We start from the raw sequence: 20,349 nt of genomic DNA on the forward strand, positions 1-20,349 counted from the left end.
GGTAGCTAAAGCAAATGGAAAAAATAGTAAAGTCAAAGAGATGAAAAGAAAATTTCAAAGGGCAGCTCAAGAAAACAAAGCCAAATATTATAATGAACTGTGTAAATACTTAGAAAACCCAAAGGAAAGAGCACTCCAAGCATTAAGCTGGGAAAGAAACAGTGCAAGCCTCCAACTGTGATCTTGAGAGATTCTGTGGGCAAAGCACTGAGTGATTCAGGAGGCCTCAAAAGAAGTCGAGTGCCCACATGTGCAGCACATGTGCTGAAACCAGAATGACACGGAAAGGATTAGCAAGGCCCCTGCACAGCGATGACGCACAGATTCATGAAGCGTTCCATGTTTTTAGAACTGATTGTGATGATGAACATAAACCTTTTTAAAGAGACCTAACTAAGGAAGTGTGTGTGTGAATATTGTATCAAGAAAAATCCTGGGGAAAAGGGTGACCGATGGTTTCCATAGGCGAGCAGGATGAGTTTCAGCTTAGTGGCATTGAATTTACGTTAATAGTGGTGGAATTATTTGGAAAAGGTTACACAACATGAAGAGTATTATCAATGGCACTGAGTTGTACGTGTAGAAGTTGCTGAATTTGAGAATGTTGTGTATATTTTTGCCAAAAATTTTTTAAGTACACGGATAACATTGAGTACAAGGAAGAAGAAAATGTTTTAAAATTGATTGTGGTACTGATTATACAACTTGATATGGTTAAACTACTGAATTGTGTGGTATATGGATGAAGTACCAATAAAACTATTGTGTTTTCTTTAAAAGAAGAAGAAGTTGGAAAGAATACGCGGAGAGGAGCTGATATCAAGGGCTTAAGTAGAATGTTTTGAAAATGATGATGGCAACATGTGTACAAATGTGCTTGTATGTATGTATGGATGGATTGTGATAAGAGTTGTAAAAGCCCCCAATAAAGTGATTTAAAAAAGAAAAGAAAGTATACACAGAGTCACTGTACCAAAAAGAACTAGTCAATATTCTACCATTTCAGGAAGTAAATATGAACAAGAGCCAATGGAGCTGAAGGAAGTAGTTCAAGCTGCCCTGAAAGCATTAGCCAAAGAAAAGGCTCAAGGAATTGGTGGAATTCCAATGGAAACATTTTAACAAGCTAATGAAGCTCTAGAAGTACTCACTCAACTATGCCAGGACATTTGGACAGTTACTTGGCCAGCCTACTGGAAAAGATCCATATCTGTACCCACTACAAAGAAAGGTGACCCAAGAGAATGCTCAAACTCTAGAACAATACCATTGATATCACATGAATAAAATTTTGCCGAAGATCATCCAACAATGGTTGTAGTAGTGCATTGACAAGAAGGTGCCAAAATTTCAGGCCTGATTGAGAAGATGACATTCAACAAAGGATATCATTGCTGATGTCAGGTAGACCCTGGCTCAAAGCAGAGAATACCTGAAAGATGTTTCCTTGTGTTTCATTGACTATGTAAAGGCATTCAATTGTGTGGACAATAATAAACTATGGATAACCTTGAGAAGAATGGGAACTCCAGAACACTTCATTGTAGTTATGTGGAACTTGTACAAAGGTGAAGAGACAGTTGTGCACAAAAACGAACAAGGGAATACCACTTTGGCTTAAAATCAGGAAAGGTGTGTGCCAAGCTTAGACCCATTCACCATACTTGTTCATTCTGTATACCAAATAAATCATCAGAAAAGATAGATTATGTAAGAAGAATATGGCAGCAGGATTGGAAGAAGGCTTATAAACCGCACAATATGCGGATGACACACCTGGCTTGCTAAAAGTGAGGAGGACTTGAAGCACTTGCTGATGAAGATCAAGGATTGCAGCCTGCAGTGTGGATTGTGAGTCAATGTAAGGACCAGGTGGACATTGGGCCTCGACTCAAGTACTCCCTCTATATAAGAACACTTTGTTCTGACAATTGGTATTCTGTGATGATCACCTCCCCAACACGATCGTTCAAGAAAATATGGTTGCATAAGCAGATGTGGTGAAGAAAGCTGATGGTGCCCAGTTATCAAAAATATAGCATCTAGGGTCTTAAAGGCTTGAAGATAAACAAGTGGCCATTTAGCTGAGAAGCAACAAAGCCCACATGGAAGAAGCATACCAGCCTGTGTGATCATGAGGTGTTGATGTGATCAGGTACCAGGCATCTAAGACCCAGAACAAAATCATACCCAAGGTGAATGGGGAGAGGGGGTTATTGAGTGGAGACCCAATGCCCATCTGTAGACAATTGGACACCCACTCACAGAGGGGTTACAGAGAAGAGATGAGCCAGTCAGGGTGCAGTATAGTACCGATGGAACACACAACTTTCCTCAAATTCTTTGGTGCTTCCTCCCCTTTACTATCATAACCTCAATTCTGCCTTATAAATTGGATTAGACCAGAACATGCACACTGCTACAGACAAGAGTCCACAACACAGGAATCCAGGAGAGATAAACCCCTCAGGGCCAGCAATGAGAGGAGAGATACCAGGAGGCTTAGGGGAGGTCAGGGGAGAAAGGTTTATCAATCACAGTGATAAACCTTATAACCCCTTCCCAGGGGGATGAACAAAGGAAAAGTGGGTGAGGAGCGACGGAGGACGAATTTACTGACTCAAAAAAACTCCATCTCGCTGTCATTACGTTAATTTGGATTCATAGTGCCCCTGTAGGACAGAATAGAACTGCTTTTTTAGGTTTCCAAGGTTATGAATCTTCAGAAGAGAAAGCATCGTTCTCCCTCAGAGCTGCTAGTGTTAGTAATTGCATTAGCTTAATTACTAATTAGTACATTGTGACTGGTACTTAAATTGCCAATTATTAGACACTTAAATTGCAATAATAAAACCACATAACTGAATCCACTGCCTTCCAGTTGATTCCAAGTCATAGCAACTTGACCAAACTCAAATCCAAATCCAAACCCACTGCCATCAAGTTGAGTCTTACTCACAGTGGCCCTGGATAGGGTTTCTGAGGCTGTAATCTCTGCAGGCTGCTAGGACCCCACAGAGGTGAGTAAGAGTAGCTGCTCCCAGGGAGAAAGGCATGTCTTCCTCCGCGCATGAAGTGTTACAGTCTGGGAAACCCAGGGGTACTTCTACCCTGTCCTAAAGGATTGCTATCAGTCAGAATCCTCTCAATGGCAGGGACAGTCAGTCTCATCTTTCTCCTGAGGAACAGCTGGGGCCCAGTGTTCCTACAGAATCCTGTGCATTCCTTTCCTGTGAATGTATCTTTTTCAAGTTTAGCACTGATTCCATTTGATTTTAAAACAGCCAGACTAAAGGAACCTAAGAATTTGGGGTGTTTTTAAAAAGTGAGGTTTGATACATAATATATATATTGTCTATATATAATGTCTATGATATAATATAATAGTATCTATTTTACATATAAAATAGTTTATACATATAAAAATATATATTTTATAGACTAATAGTATATGTGTGTGTATATATATATGTATATAATGGTCTAAACGTGGCGGTTTCCTGTGAGCAAAAGTGAGGACAGATGACTGACTCTCAGCTGGGTTGGGGATACCACCTTAGAAAAGAGGCAGCTTGACAGACTAGGTGCTGCAGTGCTGAATGCACTCTGGATGCTTAGGAAGCTCTTACACTGTGGGCCTCCTGGCCTAGCTCTAGCTGCTGTTGCTGGAAGCTAGGACAGAGTCTCACCAGGAAACCATCAGAGAGAACAGAAGGGCGAGAGCAAGGACATTGGTGAGCAAGGAACTGCTGGGAACTGTGATGCTTTGTGATCAAATCTGTGAAGTGTTGTACTGGGATGGTTTCCTTCACATTACCAGAACCATAATCAAGTCCCATGCATATGTGCATCTATTAGCTGTAAAATATGCATTTTTTTAGCCCTAGCTCAGTATGTTCATGATTGAAGAGTATCTTTAGGGAAACAATGATCATTTTTGGTTAGATAACTTATTCATATTGTTATAGTATGTGTAAGTGTGTCTAGCCTAAGGTTAGACAGTCATTTTTAAATGTCTGTGTTTCTGACCTTTAATCATCCATCGCCCTGTTTAGATTGATAGAGAATTTAAAGTCCAGAAAGCCTTGTATGCAATTGGATTCCCTGTTCCCAAGCCTTTGCTGTACTGCGCTGAGGCTTCTATTATTGGGACAGAATTTTACGTGATGGAACATGTCCAAGTAAGTTCATATTTAATCATACTTTGTTGCAGCTTTTATTTCTATAAAATTAGATGTTGTTCAATAGAATTCCTTATGCAACATTTTAGGTAACTTTCAGCTTTACAAAGACTTAAACTTCTGTTTTAACTTCAATCCATACCAGGTGGAAGGGATGGAATAGAGTAGAAACAAATTTAGTAACTTATTCCTGGTTTTTCCTCTAGGTGTCAGTAAAGAGTTGTATGTAAGGGCAATAAACTACCGTAAATTCTCTGTGTTGGGCTGCTAAGAAGGCCAGCTATTTGAACACAATCAGGTTGCTTTGAGTTGGCGTTGACTCTATAGGCAGTGAGTAGAAGAAATAGCTGCTCCTGGGAAGAATGACATATCTTTCTACTCCCAGAAAGCATAGTCTCGGGGACCCACTGGGTACTTGTACTCAGTATCACCTCCTGGCAGTGAGTTTCGCTTTGTTTGGATGGGAAGTGGAAGTGGGGGTGGGGGGCGATATAAGGAAGAAAGGAGAGGCTCCAAATGGAAAATCAAGCCGTTAAGAACCATAAATAATCAAACTATTACTGTTTTTATAAAAGGTGAACTTGAGTGTTAGTTTTTGGTGTGTAAGTGCATCATGGCTTGTCCTTGAACATTCGTTTGAAGCACGCACTCATATTAAACATGTCTCACAAAGGAATGTTTTCAGGCCTGATTGACAAAGAATTGGTTCTGGTTTCAAAGCTGTTATCCTTTTTCAGGATTTGTATAGAGTAGGGATGGTGATGCAGCAATGAATAGGTATGTGGCAGACCAATGGTCTGTTATGTTCTCTTGCACAGGGGAGGATCTTCCGTGACTTCACCATTCCTGGAGTCAGCCCAGCAGAGCGCACAGCCCTATACGTGGCCACGATCGAAACCTTGGCGCGATTGCACTCCCTGCAGGTCCGGTCATTGCCGCTGGAGGGCTATGGCCGCGGAGCTGACTACTGCAAAAGACAGGTAATGCCTGTGTGGGGAACCATGTGCTTGTTTGCCCATCATCAGTCAACATGCAAGTACAAAATACAAATCTATTATTTCATAGTTTTTGGAAGCATTAGCTATGATTCTTAATATCAACCTTCAGAACTATTTGGTTTTAGCATAAAATTATATAGTTTTTGCAAATCGTGTTTTGCCCAGAATAAAATGCTGCTGTAATTTACAGCATGTGTATTGTGTTAGTCTGGGTACTTTAGAGAAACTCATGTATAAGAGAGAGTTTTATATAAAGGTTAAGTGCATATCAAGAAAACATCCCAACCCAGTGCTGCCCAAGCCTACAAGTCCAACATTAACCCATTAACCCACATGTCCAACACCAAACCACAGAGTCCTCCTCCATCTCACAAAACAGACATAATGATGCCGACTGCAGGAGGAAAGCTGAGTCAGTGAATGTGTAAGCATCTCAGCGCTGGCAGGGGTCTCCAACACCCAGGGCTGTATTGGGGTAGGTCCATGTGACTTCTCCTTGGTGATGTCTTGCAGGAAGTGAGCCTTGCAGCTAAAGCAGGGAACTGGCTAAGGCAGCTGCACCCTGGTCTGACCATCAGAAAGCAAGAGACCCGAGAACTAGAAAGGCGAGGTTCACTGAGCCATTTATCCCTCTGCCTGTCAATTAACCCCACATGTGTTTATCGGCCAGGTTGGCACAATAAACTAACTACCTCTTGCATAAAACTTGCAATAAACTAACTACTCACTACCTCTCGTAAATTGAAAGCAGTTTCACGCTCTTTGCCTATTTTTATTAGTATGTTTTATGTTCCCTTTTAAAATCAGGCCAACAGATATTTATTTCTTAATAATTTTAAAAAATAATTTTTAAATTACGTCAACAGATATTTATGATGATGATATTTACTGAGTTCCATGTAAAACGCAAAAAGAAGTTTTTGTCCTAAAGAAACGTGTGGCCACTTTTAAGAGTCCTAACCCATGAATTTCATCTACATAAAGCAGCTGATAGTTGTTTGAATGAATATATAAAATGGATATATTTTAAGAAGGGTGCACTTTAGAGCAATGGGGAAGCGGTGTTGAGGATCTCAACTCAAAGGAACTACAAAAACGCAGTGATACGCCTGGAGCTGTTTCCCTGGTTAGCGTGCCCATTGGTAGGGAGCATTTGGGAAGACTTAGGGGGAGAAGAAAATGAAGGTTTGGAGCGATGGTCTGTTTATGTGAAGTCCCGTGTTAGGTAAACGGTGGCTCCTCTCTCTTCTGATATTGCAACAATCCTAAAACATAGTTATTGTTGTCCCATTTTGCAAATGAGGACACTGAGGCTTACAGGGATCATGTAATATACCACTAAGTGACTGAGGTGAAATTTAAACCCAGGTCTATGTGACTAGAAGGCTGGTGATCTTCACTGCCCTTAACTGAGCAGAGACTCCTTGGGGCGTGCAGAGATGCCAGTAGCTATGGAGTGGATTCTAAGTCACGGTGACCCCACGTGTCTCAGAGGAGCACTGGGCAGCACAGGACTCTCTGTGGCTGTTGTTCAAAGGGAGCTCTCCAGGACTTTCTGCTGCAGCACCTCTAGGTGGACTCCAAACTTCAACCAGTTAGCAGCCAAATGTCAATCAGTTACACCACCCAGCAACTCTGGGGAGAACTCAAGCAGATAAATAGTACAGTTCCGATTCATCAAGACTTTGAGAATGGGTTGATTTGTTTGCATGTGAGGCTGAGAACAGAACATACACACCTCTCACACCTGTAACATAATAAGATAATTCTATGAATATAAGAAAGAATATTAAAATAAAAAGTAAATCTCTCCAATTCTTGCCCCTTTTAATTTTTTTTGAAGTTTCTTTTTTCTTTGACACTTTCAAGAAGTTTCCTGTGACTACTCTTTATTTTTGTATATGTGTATATGTACACTTTTTTCCTTCTTTTGTATCTTTCTTCAGTAAAATATTTGGAGAAAAAGTACAGAATCAAGTCTTATTTTCATGCGAGTAATTTTTCCTGATAAAAAGCTGGAGAAGTAAAATGGAACAAGATAGACAAGAAACTGGCAGAAGTATTGCTTACGGGCATTTGTTTTGAGCTATTAGGAGTACAGCAAATTGTTTATCATTGAAATGATGTTGGATCTTACACTCCATTTTCAGCTCAGTCTGTTTTCTTATTTATGCATCCTCAGGTATCAACTTGGACAAAACAGTACCAAGCTTCAGCCCATCAAGACATCCCTGCCATGAACCAGCTATCTGACTGGCTAATGAAAAACTTGCCAGAGAATGACAATGAAGAGAGTTTGATTCATGGAGATTTTAAACTAGATAACATAGTTTTCCACCCTAAAGAGGTTTGTAAAATCTACCATGTAGGTGTGATTTGAGGCATAAGTGCTCATTGGACCCTCCCCAGAAGGAACCCACCCTATCCCTATTGTTGCCTCACAGCTGCCTTACTGCTCTGGGCTGTCTTTACAACTTCAACCCTTAAGAAATGAGTCCTGCACCTTTCATCTGTCACAAAATGCCACCTCTCATTGGGAGCTTTTGGTGACACTGTGGGTGAAGAGCCTAACAATTCAAACGCACCAGCCGCCAAGGAAGATTTGCTGTCTGCTTCAGTGTAGATTGGCAGCCTTCAAACCGCTCTGGGTCAGTTCCACTCCATCCTGTATGCTTAATGGGAGCGAGAACTGACTCCACTGCAGTGGGTTTTGACTTGGGGTTTTGGAATCCTCAGTAAGACCTGCTTTACAGCCTAGAAAGCACTTGAGAATTGTCGCACATAACACTGTTTTCTTCAGAGGAAGCATTGGCTACTTGTTTTTCTTATTCATGTTCATGTTTTTTCTTCTGGCTCATTTTCATTCCTTGGGGAGTCTTCTTCTGCCCCATACACCCATCCTCCACCAACATCTCATGAAAAAAGGTTTGTTCATAAGCCAAAGAGAAAAAGTCTCACAAGAATTGCATGTGATTATAACCTTGCTCTGTGTAAGTGCACTCAGTGTAATCTTTGTAAAGAGCACTGTGTGAGACGGAGTTCTCTAGAGAAACAAACCAGAATGCTAATAATGTTATATATACATATATTTATTTATTTATTTATACAGATAGATATATAACATAAGAAATAAACAGTTAATTAAATTAACTGTACAAATGACTCAGTGCAACTCACTCCCGTGAGAGTTGTGAGACACTGGCAGTCCTTCAAGTCTTGAGGGCCTCCAGGTAGTCCTCTGTAGAGCAATTCACGCTATCCAGGCACAGGCAGGAAACAGCAAGGCAGGTCACCAACAGTCAGCCAGATGACAGGGTCCGACAGTCCCCAGCTCAAGAGCTGTAAATTCCAATGGTGTGGCGAAGCAGGTCTTGAAGGAATCTCAAATTGCAGCGACACAGTCCATGGGTTAGGTGTCCCACAGGTAGGGTAGCTTGCAAATTGAGGCACAGAACAAGCAAAGCAGCCGCACACTGGTCTGATGATCAAAGAGCAGGAGACGAGAGGTGAGGCTCACTGAGCCATTTATCTCTACACCCTTCAATTAATCCCACCTGTGTTTATCGGCCAGGTTGGCACTATAAACAAACTACGTCAAGCACATATAAATCAGAGATAGCACCCTGCACCAGCACAGGTTCTCTGTCCAGGCTTGCAGGAGAGTGTTGGGAATGAGAAGTGCCGTCAGCCTGGGAGCAAGCCTCTCGCCCTCTGTATTCTTAGAGCAATGAGAAGTTAAAGTTCACCGAAGCCTGCTTCTTAGGAACCTTGATATCATAGTAGTCATGTGTTGGGCTGCTATCTGCAAGGTTAGCAGTTGGAAACCACCGGTCTCTCCTCAGAGAGAAGGGGAGGCTTATACTCCCGTGAAGGTGTGGAGTCTCAGAACCCACAGGGGTACTTCCACTCTGTCCTACAGGGTCACCATCAGAACTCGGTGGCAGTCAGTTTCACTTTCAGTTGTGTAGAAGTCTGTTTGTTAGAGGAAGATTTTCCTTCGTTCTCTCCAAGTGTTAAGATGTGTTAGGGCAGGAAAAGTTACTGTGAGTGAATTCATGTGCTACTCAGTTGAGTATCATGTGTTTCCTTTACAGGAGTCAGAGGTGGGGTTGGGGGAATGGCATAATTATATTGTCATTCAACACCATTTGAAAGTTCAAAAAGAAAGTAACATAAAGATGTTGGAGCACATTCATCTGCAGGACAGAAAATTGTCCATACAAAAGTCAGTTTGGATTATCTGTCACACATACATGGGTCCCGCCCTGCGTGGTGCAGATGGCTACATGCTCAAGAGCAGTGGGCCCTGTCCTCCAGGGTGGCTATGAGTCTGAGTGCGCTCTATGGCACCTGAGTTTGTTTGAGAGGCGCCTCGGAAGACAGGCTTGGTGGTCGGCTTCTGCAAGGGCACATAAGGTCGCTATGAGTCAGAATCAACTGCACAGCAACTTACAGTAAGCATAGATGCATGTGTGTCTTACCTTCTATCTGTGGCACTGATGGATTTCTAATTCTAACTTTGTGGATTATCTATCTACTCCTAGGTTAGGAAAACTAAAGAATTTTAATTCATTACTCAGACAGATCATAAAAGTTATACATTGAAATATAGCATACTGGGTCATTGGGAAAATTGATAATGATAATAGTGCGATTGACGACGCTGTGCTTATTTGTTTATATGGGTTTTTGCTTTCCTGCTGGTAGCTTGTTTTTTCTTCCTTTCTTTTTGGGGCGTGTTCTGTTTGCTTGGTTGCGGGTTGCCTCATGGCTGCTATGAGTGCAGTTGGGCTTTATTGGGTTTTGGTTTTGTCATATCACGACCACCAGAGTAAACATAAGGCATGCAGAGCCCATGGACAAGCAGATGGAGTCTGGGCTCCTACTACACTCTGGGCCCAATTCAAGAACACTTAGTTCTGCTCGATGGTCACCTTCATGAAATGATCACTAAAAATAAGGGTGCTACAGCAAAGTGTGGTGAAGAGAGAAAGTGGCCCTGGCTATCAAATGGAATAGTATCTTGAGGACTTGTATTCAAACAAGCAGCCATGTAAGTGAAGAGTCAACTGAGTCCGCATGGAAGAAGCAGACCAGCTGATGTGATCCAAAGATGACAATGAAAACATTTGAATATGGTGATGAGAAAAGCATCAGAGCTAAAATTATGAATACCCAATTATGGAGAGGTATGGGGGATAGTGTGAACCCCAAACCCATCTGCAGAGCAGGAAGACTGAGCCCCTGGCATATCCACTCTAGCTACAGGCAAGAGTCTCGAGCAGCCTTACTATCAGGCAAAGACCATTGTAATCTTGATTATGCTGGAGCCAGCTCAATACTTGGCCAGTTGACCTCCCTATAGATGTGACCTGAATTTGTTCTGGGTGCAAGTACCGTATATGCTCGAGTATAAGCTGGCCCAAATATCAGCCAAGGGACCTAATTTTAGCACAGAAACTACATTAAAATGTGCTGAAAAACTCAGCTTATACACGAGTGTATACGGTGCTTGTTCTATGACAGAATTTTCTTCTCTAGCTTTTTGAATGCTGATGGTGGTTTTATACTATTAGGATTTTACCCTTACCACCTTAGTGCAATTTTATTTTTTATCATTTTCTGTTGGATCTCCCAGCTGTGAAGCACAGCTGTGTAGTGGGTAATGGTAATAACTGATACAAGGTGTTGCAGGAAATACATGGGTGGAGGACAGGTGATAGGGAGGGAAAGGGGATTTGGAGAGTAAATAATGAAGGCTGGATGGGGCAGGGAGCACTAGACCGGACTGTGATTGTACAATTCATTTTAAAGGTGGTTTAATCATGGGTGAGTAGTTTTAGAATTAAGGTAGTAGTGATTATACAATTCTCCTTGATGTGACTGAACTATTGAATTGTGTGATACATAAATTATGTGCCAACAAGACTGTTGGGAAAAAAATAACAGAAGTTGGCCTAGATTTCACCTTGGAGCCTGCTTTTGAACCAGTGAGGCCTCTGAGTGTCCTGTAGCTGTAGTGCTTTCTGATTTGTGCTTAAGTAAGGGCGAGACTATCCAGACCCAGATATCCTAGTGTAGCGGTTCTCAGCCTTCTCGAGGACCCTTTCACAGGGACTGCCTGATTCGTAACAGTAGCACTATTACAGTATGAAGTAATAATGAAAATAATTTTATGGATAGTGGGGGCGGGTACTACAGCATGAGGAAATGTATTAAAGGGTTGTGGCATTAGGAAGGTTGAGAACCACTGTCTTAGTGGATGGTGGGGTACCTGCTAAGAGATTTAAATTTTAGCATTAATCATGATATGCTGAAAATAATAGTTAACAAAGTGCTGAATAATTTCCCCCCTTTGTAGTTAATCTCATATTTTAAAATGTTTTTTAAATAGGATCAAAGTTACCAAACAGATTTCCCCCTCCTTCAAAAGAGCAGGATATTCTATTTTGGGGGAGAGCCATTTTTAAACTAGACTTTATTTACAGAAAGGTATCCTGCCCCCATGCACTATTTTTCCTGTTATTACTACCTTGCATTAGTGTCATGCATCTGATATAATTGAAGAACCAATATTGATCAATTAGTATTAACCAAAATCCATACTTTACCTTACTAGTCACAAACTTTCTTCTTTTTTAAACTGGGAAAGGTATTTAGCTCTAACACTCATTTATTTTCTGTATCATTAGTAAATGTTTTAGGATTATATAGCAGCTAGTAAAAGTCTTCTAGCCAGTATAGCGGGGCTTGATGGAAAAATAGAATGGAGAGATAATGGCATCTTTCCACAAATGTTTGGAAGCTCCCTTGTACTGTAATCCAAAAATTATTAATGAAATCAGATGTAGTCACTTTGTGCTCTTCTCCGTAAATGTTGCAGTTATTTCTCCTCAATGGCTATAACAGGTGACCAGCAGAATTCATCTTAGCTAGCATTTGTTCATTACTAACTGTGTGTTAGAAAGACTGTAGCTTTAGTGACTGTAAAGTACAGACGGGAGAAAAGATGCCGAGGTGCAGCAGAGCACAGCCCACGCCCAATCCAGAAGGGTATCATCCACGATCAAGCATTTTAAGGGAAGTCAGAAAGAGCTCAAGGATGAGCCAAGAGAGAGAAGATAGCCACCAGCCTCCAATAATGAAGACACTCTGACCTATGTCCAGAACTGGTAGACGACTATAGAATTACCTCTGATATGTACTCTTGTTGGGTTCGCACAAATTTCAGCATTTTCAATTTTAAAGAAACATCTTGGTTTCAGCAATTTTTGACTTTGTGGGTATTGAAAACTTTGCACCTAGGTTGTTGTTGTTGTTGTTGGGTGCCATCAAGTCAATTACATCCCTTCGCGACCTAATGCACAACAGAAGGAAACACTGCCAGCTCCTGTGCCATGCTCACAATTGTTCCTATGCACGAAGATTATCTAGCTCAAAAAGCTGATTTTTTTATCAGTCTTTTAGCAAAATTAAAGCTAATGAGGACAATTTTATAGACTGTGGTGCAAGCAGGGCCAAGCCTTGGATTCACCAGTACTACCTAGGAAGTAAGTTCCACTCAAAACTGGCTTCCAAGGGGATCTGCTAAGCCAATTGAGTTCAAGGCTTGGAGGCCAGCTCAGATTTTGGCGACAATTTGTGTGTGTGATTCCAAAGGCATGATCTTGATAGATTTTCTCAAAGAACTGAAGACCATCATGAGGCTCATTATGAAGGTTTTTTTAAAAAAAATACTTTTATTGGGGGCTCTCACATCACTTATCACAATCCATACAGTCATCCAGTGTGTCAAGCACATTTACATATATGCTGCCATCATCATTTTCAAAGCATTCTCTTCCCACTTGAGGCCCTGATAACAGCTCCCCATTTCTTCCTCCTCCCTCTTCTGTCCACCCTCCCTCACAAACCCTTGATAAGTTATGGACTTTTATTTTCATATCTTACATTGTCCTCTATCTCCCCTCACCCACTTTTCCATTGTTCATCCTCCTTATAGGGGGTTCTAGATTGATCCCTGTGATTGATTTCCCCTTTCTCCTCCCCTAATCCTCCTGGAATCTCTAATCTCATTGTTGGCCCTGAGGGATTCATCTATCCTGGATTCCCTGTGTTGCGGGCTCTTATCTGTAGCAGTGTGCATGCTCTGGTCTAATCTGATTTCTAAGGTAGTACTGAGGTCATGATAGTGGGGGGAAGGAAGCACCAAAGAACTAGAGGACAGTTATGTGCTTCGTCGGTGCTGTACTGCATCAAACTGGTTGATGAGGAAAAGGCCAGCAAACTGTTTTCGAGGAATTCCCATCACAACAATGCACCTACTGATTCTTCCAGAGCAGCAGGGCTAGCCTATGAGAGTTTCATGGGAAAACTGAAGCTCTACGCTTTCGACTCTGATCCTGCACCTTCAGACTTCGTTTTGTTTCCAAAACCCAAAAAATACTTGAAAGAAACACAATTGACTTCCTTCAATGCCATTGGGGATTGATTTCCACCTCGTTTGTTTAATTTTCATCTCCTAGCAGACTGACCTTAAAGAAAATTAATCAACTCCGTGTCTCCCATTTTTATTTTAAAATAATTTAAATTTTTTTAAATTTTGAAATAATTATGGAGTCAATAGAATTTATAAAAATAATACAGAGGAGTCCTATGTACCAATCATCACAGTTCTAAACTTAACATCTATGTAACTATAATTTCAATCTTCAAGTGCATATTGGGGTAAAAATAAATCCTTCATGATATATACTAAAACTTCCCAGCACGTATCTATTCAGTTTGTCATACTGTGGTAGCTTGTATTTATGTTGTTTGTTTATGTTTTATTGGCTATGCAAAGCCATTCGACTCTGTGAACCCTGATAAGTTATGGATTCTATTGGGAAGAATGGGAGCCCCAGGGCACCTCCCTTTACTAATTCACAGCCTGTACATGGGCCAAGCAACCATCATTGGAACTGAATCATGTGGATTAAAATCAGGTAAAGTGGGTGTGTCTGGATTGTATCTTTTCCCCACACTTACTCAAGCTGCCTGCTGAGCAAACAGTCTGCGAAGCGGGGCTGTATAAACAAGAAGATGGCATCGGGACTGGAGGAAGACCCTGAAAACTAGGAAGATGCAGGTGACACCACCTTGTTTTCTGAAAGCCAGAATACCTTGAAGCACTTACTGCTGAAGATCAAAGACGTCATCCTTTAATGTGTTACCCCTTAACACAGAAAACAAAAAATCCTCAAAAACGGCTCATAAGCAACATCACAACAAACAGAGAAAAGATTGAAATTGCCAAGGAATTCATTTTACTTAGATCCACAGTCAACATCCCAGGTAGCAGCAGTCAAGGAGCCAAATGAAATATTGCACTGGGCAAATCTGGGCCCTCTTTAAAATGTTAAAAAGCAAAGATGTCATATTGCAGACCAAGGTGCATCTGACTCGGGTCTTGATATTTTAAATCATCTGATGTGCATGGGAAAGCTGGAGAATCAATATAGGGGACAAAAGAAGTGGTGCTTTTGAATTAAGGTGTTGGCAAAAAATATTAAGTATACCATGGACTGATAGAAGAACAAACAAATCTGTGTTAGAAGTTCAGTCAGGCGACTCCTTAGAAGAAAGGATGTTGAACTTTGTCTCACACACTTTGGCCATGTTATCAAATAAGACCAGTTCCTGAGAAGGTCATCATGCTTGGTAGAGAGTCAGCAAAAAAGAGAGAGCCATTCACTGTGATGGATCAACTCAGGGGCTGCAGCAATTGTAAGGCTGGTACTAGACCAGGTAGTGTCCTGTTGGACACAGACAGGGACCCTGAGTTGGAACTGACCAGAGGACGCATAACTGCGACAAGTGAAACAAAGATTGCAGGGGATGGAATTGTAGGAGACCTGAGAGTTGCACACTCCTGTAATATTTAAGATTTGGGGATGTTTTTGTTCTTGTTCTTACAAGCATTTTATTTATTGGTAGAAAACAATAACAAAGAAAAAGAAAACAGATGTAAATGATAAACATTCCAGAAATGTGTGGGTTTAACCAGTAAATAATTACTAACGGGCATGATACAACTAAAGCATGTGACTCAACTTGCTAATCCCACTGGTTTGTAGCTCCTTACACGGGAAGTATGTGAAACGTGTCCAAGCAAGGAGTCGGTAGCACCGCAGGCACACTCCCTCCAGTCTTCTCAGGGAGTCCAGTTTCACACCAAATATAAAGATTAACCGTCTGATGAAGCATTGTTTGAGACTGGGAGCTTAATGTAATGTCAGCATATTCCCATTTATAACTTGAAAAACAAATACTTAATTAGAGACAGGCAATTCCACAGGCATTTCACCAGCTTTCATTAATTGTCCAATGCACTTAAGCTATCACATGTAGGTACACATATCTAACATCTTGCTCACAGACTGAAAAATCTGGCACTTGAGGGGACTCCCGTGTTTTGCAGGGTCTCACACATTCCCATCCAACAGGGCACAGCCCTGCCACTTTTCTATCTGGCTCATTCAGTGGAAAATATTTGAATTTTTATTCTTTTCTGACAAGTTTCAGCTTTATGCAGATTCCAGCATTCATAACCGTACTGCATTGGTTTATAAAGAAAAAGTGATTTGTGGAAAACATGGTAATTTGTAATTGTACTCTCCCCGCCCCCCTTGGCTCTAAAATGTAAGTGGAGCTGGGGAAAAAAGCATTGATATAAAACTTAATTTTATAACTATAAGAGATGGAATTGTTTTCCACCAACTTCACTTTATAGATTTTTTAAAAGTTCTTTATTAAGGAAAGCCATATTTTGAACTCAGACCCACAGGCACCTAATACTGAAAAGGGGCCCCTCCACTCCAGCTGTTTCCCAGGCCCTGGTGCCGCCCCGCTTCAGTGATCTGGAAAGGGAGGCCCCTTGCTTTTGACCACATCCTCTTTGCTGTGCACAGATTCCACACTTTATCAACTGTTGATGACTTCATGTGGCTGCATGGCCAGTCATCTCAAAAGCTATTTTTTTCTAGTCTTGATTTAATTGATAATACCTGGACTGTGAATAAATGCAGGTATTGTAAGAATTCTAAAGGCTCCTGACCTTAGTACTTATTCCATAATCTCCTCACCCTTTGTTTTGAATTTTGTCCAACCCTCACCTTAGATGAGTGGTCCTCAGCTTTCCTAATGCCGCGACCCTTTAGTACACCCCCCAACCAGAAAATTAGTTTTGTTGCTACTTTAGAACTGTAATTTTGCTACTGTGATGAATTGGGCGACCCTTGTGAAAGGGTTGTTTGACCCCTAAAGGCGTTGCGACCCACAGGTTGAGAACCGCTGCCTTAGTTCATCATATTGTTGCTGCAGAATAAAGTCATCAAACTAGGTTAGCTGGGCCTGAGACATTTATACTGTGTAATTCCATCTAAGTTGTAACTTCAACTCTTAATAAAATGGATGGCGTTAAAAACGTTTGTTTTTTCATGTCTTTTTCCATTCTTTTCAAATGCTCTAGTTGTAGATCCCTGCCCTTTGGCATGCGATCTTGCCTTTCAATTAATTGACTCAGTTTTATTCTTTTAGACATTTTCCACCACAGACTGCTTTCTTGGGGTTACAAGTGTTTTGAAGTTCACTTGATGCTGAAAGTATTTCATCAGAGTTATTCTGCACAATATCTCCTTCATGCAGATCTGTGGAAAACATTTTCCTGGTCATTAGTGCCAAGAAACGTTCTTCTGGAACGGAGGGTTTGTTTTCGGTCTATGTGCACGGTAACACGGTGATTAATCATAGTCCCCACCCAATTTTGGCTGCTAGAGAATGCAGAGAAGGCTACTACCCGCACCAGAAATGAGCCTATGGCATTCAGTTTCCTAATACTTTTTCTCTGAGCTTCATCTTTATATTCAAAATCCTATTATTTTCTTCTTCTTGGCTTTCTTCATCTACTGTTTTCTCCATTGGATTGCATGGGCTTTTAGTCTGAAAAGGTAATGTATTAATGAAATGTAAGAACTCAAAAAGTGTATCTAGAAAAAATAAACCTCTGTCTGTGGAAGATTGGCAACAGACTAGAAAGCTTTCTATCCTGCTGAGGTTTCAGGAAAACTATCAGAAATCACTTTGTTAATAAGCTCTTCAGCAACTAGTAAAATGGTTCGTCTCTACCACTAGAACTTATGTGTGATCTTTTTATAACACAGGAATTTAATAAACTAACAAAAGACCACTGAAGCAAACCCACTGGTGTCACGTCACTTCTGACTCAGTGACCCAGTCGGTCAGAGTAGAGCTGCTTCGCACGGTTTCAGTGTCATAAATCTGGAAGAAAGAACACTGTCATGACTTTCTCCTGAGGAGGGAGTGACTGGTGAATTTGAACTGCTGGCCTCTGGGTTTGCAGGCCAGCACTTACCCACTGCAAACGCCACACCGGGACTCCTTAACACTCACATCAGAATTTCATAAACAATTGCTAGCTGGTTTATACTCATTATCAACACATTACCACACATCCCCTCCAGGGGGATGAACCCCAGAAACCATTGGGGGAAGGGTGACAGCGGTCAGTGTAAGATAAAAAATAATAATTTATCAAGGGGGTCACAAGGGTGGGGGGAGGGAGGGAAAAAAGAGGAGCTGATCCCAAGGGCTCAATAGAAAGTCAATGTCTAGAAAAAAATGATGGCAACAGATGGACAAATATGCTTGAGACAATTGATGTGTGGATTGTTATAAGAGATGTAAGAGCCCCCAATAAGATGATCTTTGAAAAAATAAATATATATGAATTAAAATATAAATTTCCTTAAAAATGAAAAAGTATATCATCTTTGAGTATCAGGAGCATAAATAACAACTAGGATGATATCAGAGTGGGAAAAAATAGCCTAGCTAGTATAGGAATTTATGGGTTAAAAGCATAATCTTTTTTAAAAAGAAATTTGTTCCCATTTTCCATCTACTTTAAAATGATGGGGTTTAATTTAGTATTGGACTAACATGGCATCCTCCTCAGTGCCCCCTGCACCCTGCAGTCTACTCAAAATTAGTAGCTGCAGTAACCCCCTTACAACATGAATTGTATCATATATGGAATCACACAAAGCCCTCCGGAGAGGCTCTCCTGCTCATGTCCTAATCCTGCTGCCTCAGTCCCTCGGTGTAATCACAGCCATGGCCATCATCATGACCGATAGCCTTGCAACTGCGACGATTCTTCATAACCTTTCCTTCAAATAGCATTTATATCGTGCTACACATATTGAACAAATGGCGTTTTCCCTTTGTATTTACAGTTGAAAGCCCCATCTCTTTACATAAAGATATTGATCCTCTGGATATGTGTCGTTACAGACTACAATCACACAAGCTTTTATTTTACTGGATCAAATTATACAAGGATTATTTTGTCCTGTTGCTATATCATGGTGGATTTTGTATCCATAAGACAATTTTTTAATTTATAATAATTACATTCTTATACCAACATGAAATATCTTGCTTACAAACCACTATTGCCTTGTTATTGCTAGTCACTGTCAAGCAGACTCGAGTCACGGTGACTTTACATAGCACAGACTGAAATGCTACCTGGTTTGGACTACTTTCATGATCATTGGCATACTATCAGCCTAAACACTGTAAGATTTGTTATGTTGTTAGATCCATGACCAGAGACAGCTGATAATTATTCATAGATTCTGGAAGTAAAAGTAATTAGTCATGAAAACTTTTCCATGATCACAATTCCGCCCAGCTGAGAAGTTTCTCATGCGTTTACCTCCGCTCATTAGTAGCGATATCAAAAGATTAGCATCAGTAAAGGAGCCTGAGGACTTGTATGTATTTAATTTTACTAAATAGCTATTTGATAGGTGAGAAGTACCACTGTGGGTAAAGACTGGGCATTTGATGCAAAACATAATTTAGAGTGCTTCTGGTTTCAACTATTTTATTTCGACTGGTTTGGATACTCATGTGTGGAAACCACGTTATGTTTTATTACAGTCACGAGTTATTGCAGTACTGGATTGGGAGCTCTCAACAATTGGTCATCCTTTGGCTGACTTAGCCCACCTTTCTCTGTTTTACCTTTGGCCGAAGACAGTTCCAATGATAAACCATGGTTCTTATTTTCAAGAAAACAGAGGTAGGAAAAGAAAATGCCGAGTCCGATGTTAATATAAGATTATCTTTTTTATTCTTCATAGTTTAAAAACTTTAGGATTATCTTACTCTTTTAGGTGAATAGCTTTCTTATTCTTGGGAATATTTTGAAATTGTTTTATTTATACTGATTTTTCTGAATGTTACATTGCATTTTTAATAATTTTTCTGAAAAATGTTGATACTGTGTCTATAATGTTCTCTTGGGAGCCAAAAGTTAGAATCATTTGTTGCCTGGATCGATTGTCATAATACTCTGCTTTTAATGTATCTGCACTATTCTGACATTTTGAAATATTCACCATGGTATGTGTTTCGTTCACACATAGATTATGTGCTGTTTTCACAGGGATACCACCAATGGAAGAGCTGATTTCAATATATTGCCACCACAGGGGAATTAGTTCTACTCTTCCTAACTGGAACTTCTTTCTGGCTCTCTCATATTTTAAAATGGCTGGAATTGCACAGGTAAGAAAGAGCTAAAAATCTTATTGAATGATCTTGACCGCAGACTGTCAAGCCATTGATTGACCACAGCAGGTGATGCGGGAAGAGTTATCTTTGTAGCTTCCAGGGCCCAGCACAGAACTTAGCATACCCCAAAAGCAAAACAACTACTACTTTTGAGTCCATTCTAACCCACAGCACCCCTGCAGAGGACAGAGGGGAACTACCCCATAAGCTTCCCAGCGCTGTAAATCACCGTGCGTCTTTCACCTGTGGAGAGATTGGCGGGGGGTACACCGCCCACAGTTCTGCTAGCAGCTGAGCTCTTAAGCACTGCGTTCCTGCACCACCAGGGTTCCTCCGTAGCAATAGAGAAGCCTCTCAAGATATACTTTTAGTTACTATATAAGTGAACTTTTCTGATTCCCAATTATGTCATAGCTTTGTGGCTAATTTTGAGAGGAAACTGAGCATAAGTTCAATTTTTAGAAATTACATTTTAATTTAAATTCGTGTAACATTCTTTGTTAGATGAATCTTTACATCCAATT

The 20,349-nt window shown here is 40.7% G+C and overlaps 1 protein-coding gene and 1 non-coding gene across 2 annotated transcripts in view; both read left to right on the forward strand.

The window, feature by feature from the left end:
• Positions 1–20,349, forward strand: part of ACAD11 (acyl-CoA dehydrogenase family member 11) — a 110,812-nt gene that overhangs the window by 22,888 nt on the left and 67,575 nt on the right. Inside the window, exons 3-7 of the mRNA XM_075546924.1 lie at positions 4,056–4,181; positions 5,000–5,161; positions 7,362–7,526; positions 19,190–19,331; positions 19,698–19,819. Coding sequence (XP_075403039.1) covers positions 4,056–4,181; positions 5,000–5,161; positions 7,362–7,526; positions 19,190–19,331; positions 19,698–19,819 — 717 coding nt within the window. The remainder of the gene's footprint in view (positions 1–4,055; positions 4,182–4,999; positions 5,162–7,361; positions 7,527–19,189; positions 19,332–19,697; positions 19,820–20,349) is intronic.
• Positions 241–347, forward strand: LOC142447524 (U6 spliceosomal RNA). Its single transcript, XR_012784220.1, has one exon. It is a non-coding gene; the product is annotated as a U6 spliceosomal RNA (small nuclear RNA).

Source organism: Tenrec ecaudatus, chromosome 4 (genome assembly GCF_050624435.1).
Source record: "Tenrec ecaudatus isolate mTenEca1 chromosome 4, mTenEca1.hap1, whole genome shotgun sequence".
Classification (NCBI taxonomy): domain Eukaryota; kingdom Metazoa; phylum Chordata; class Mammalia; order Afrosoricida; family Tenrecidae; genus Tenrec; species Tenrec ecaudatus.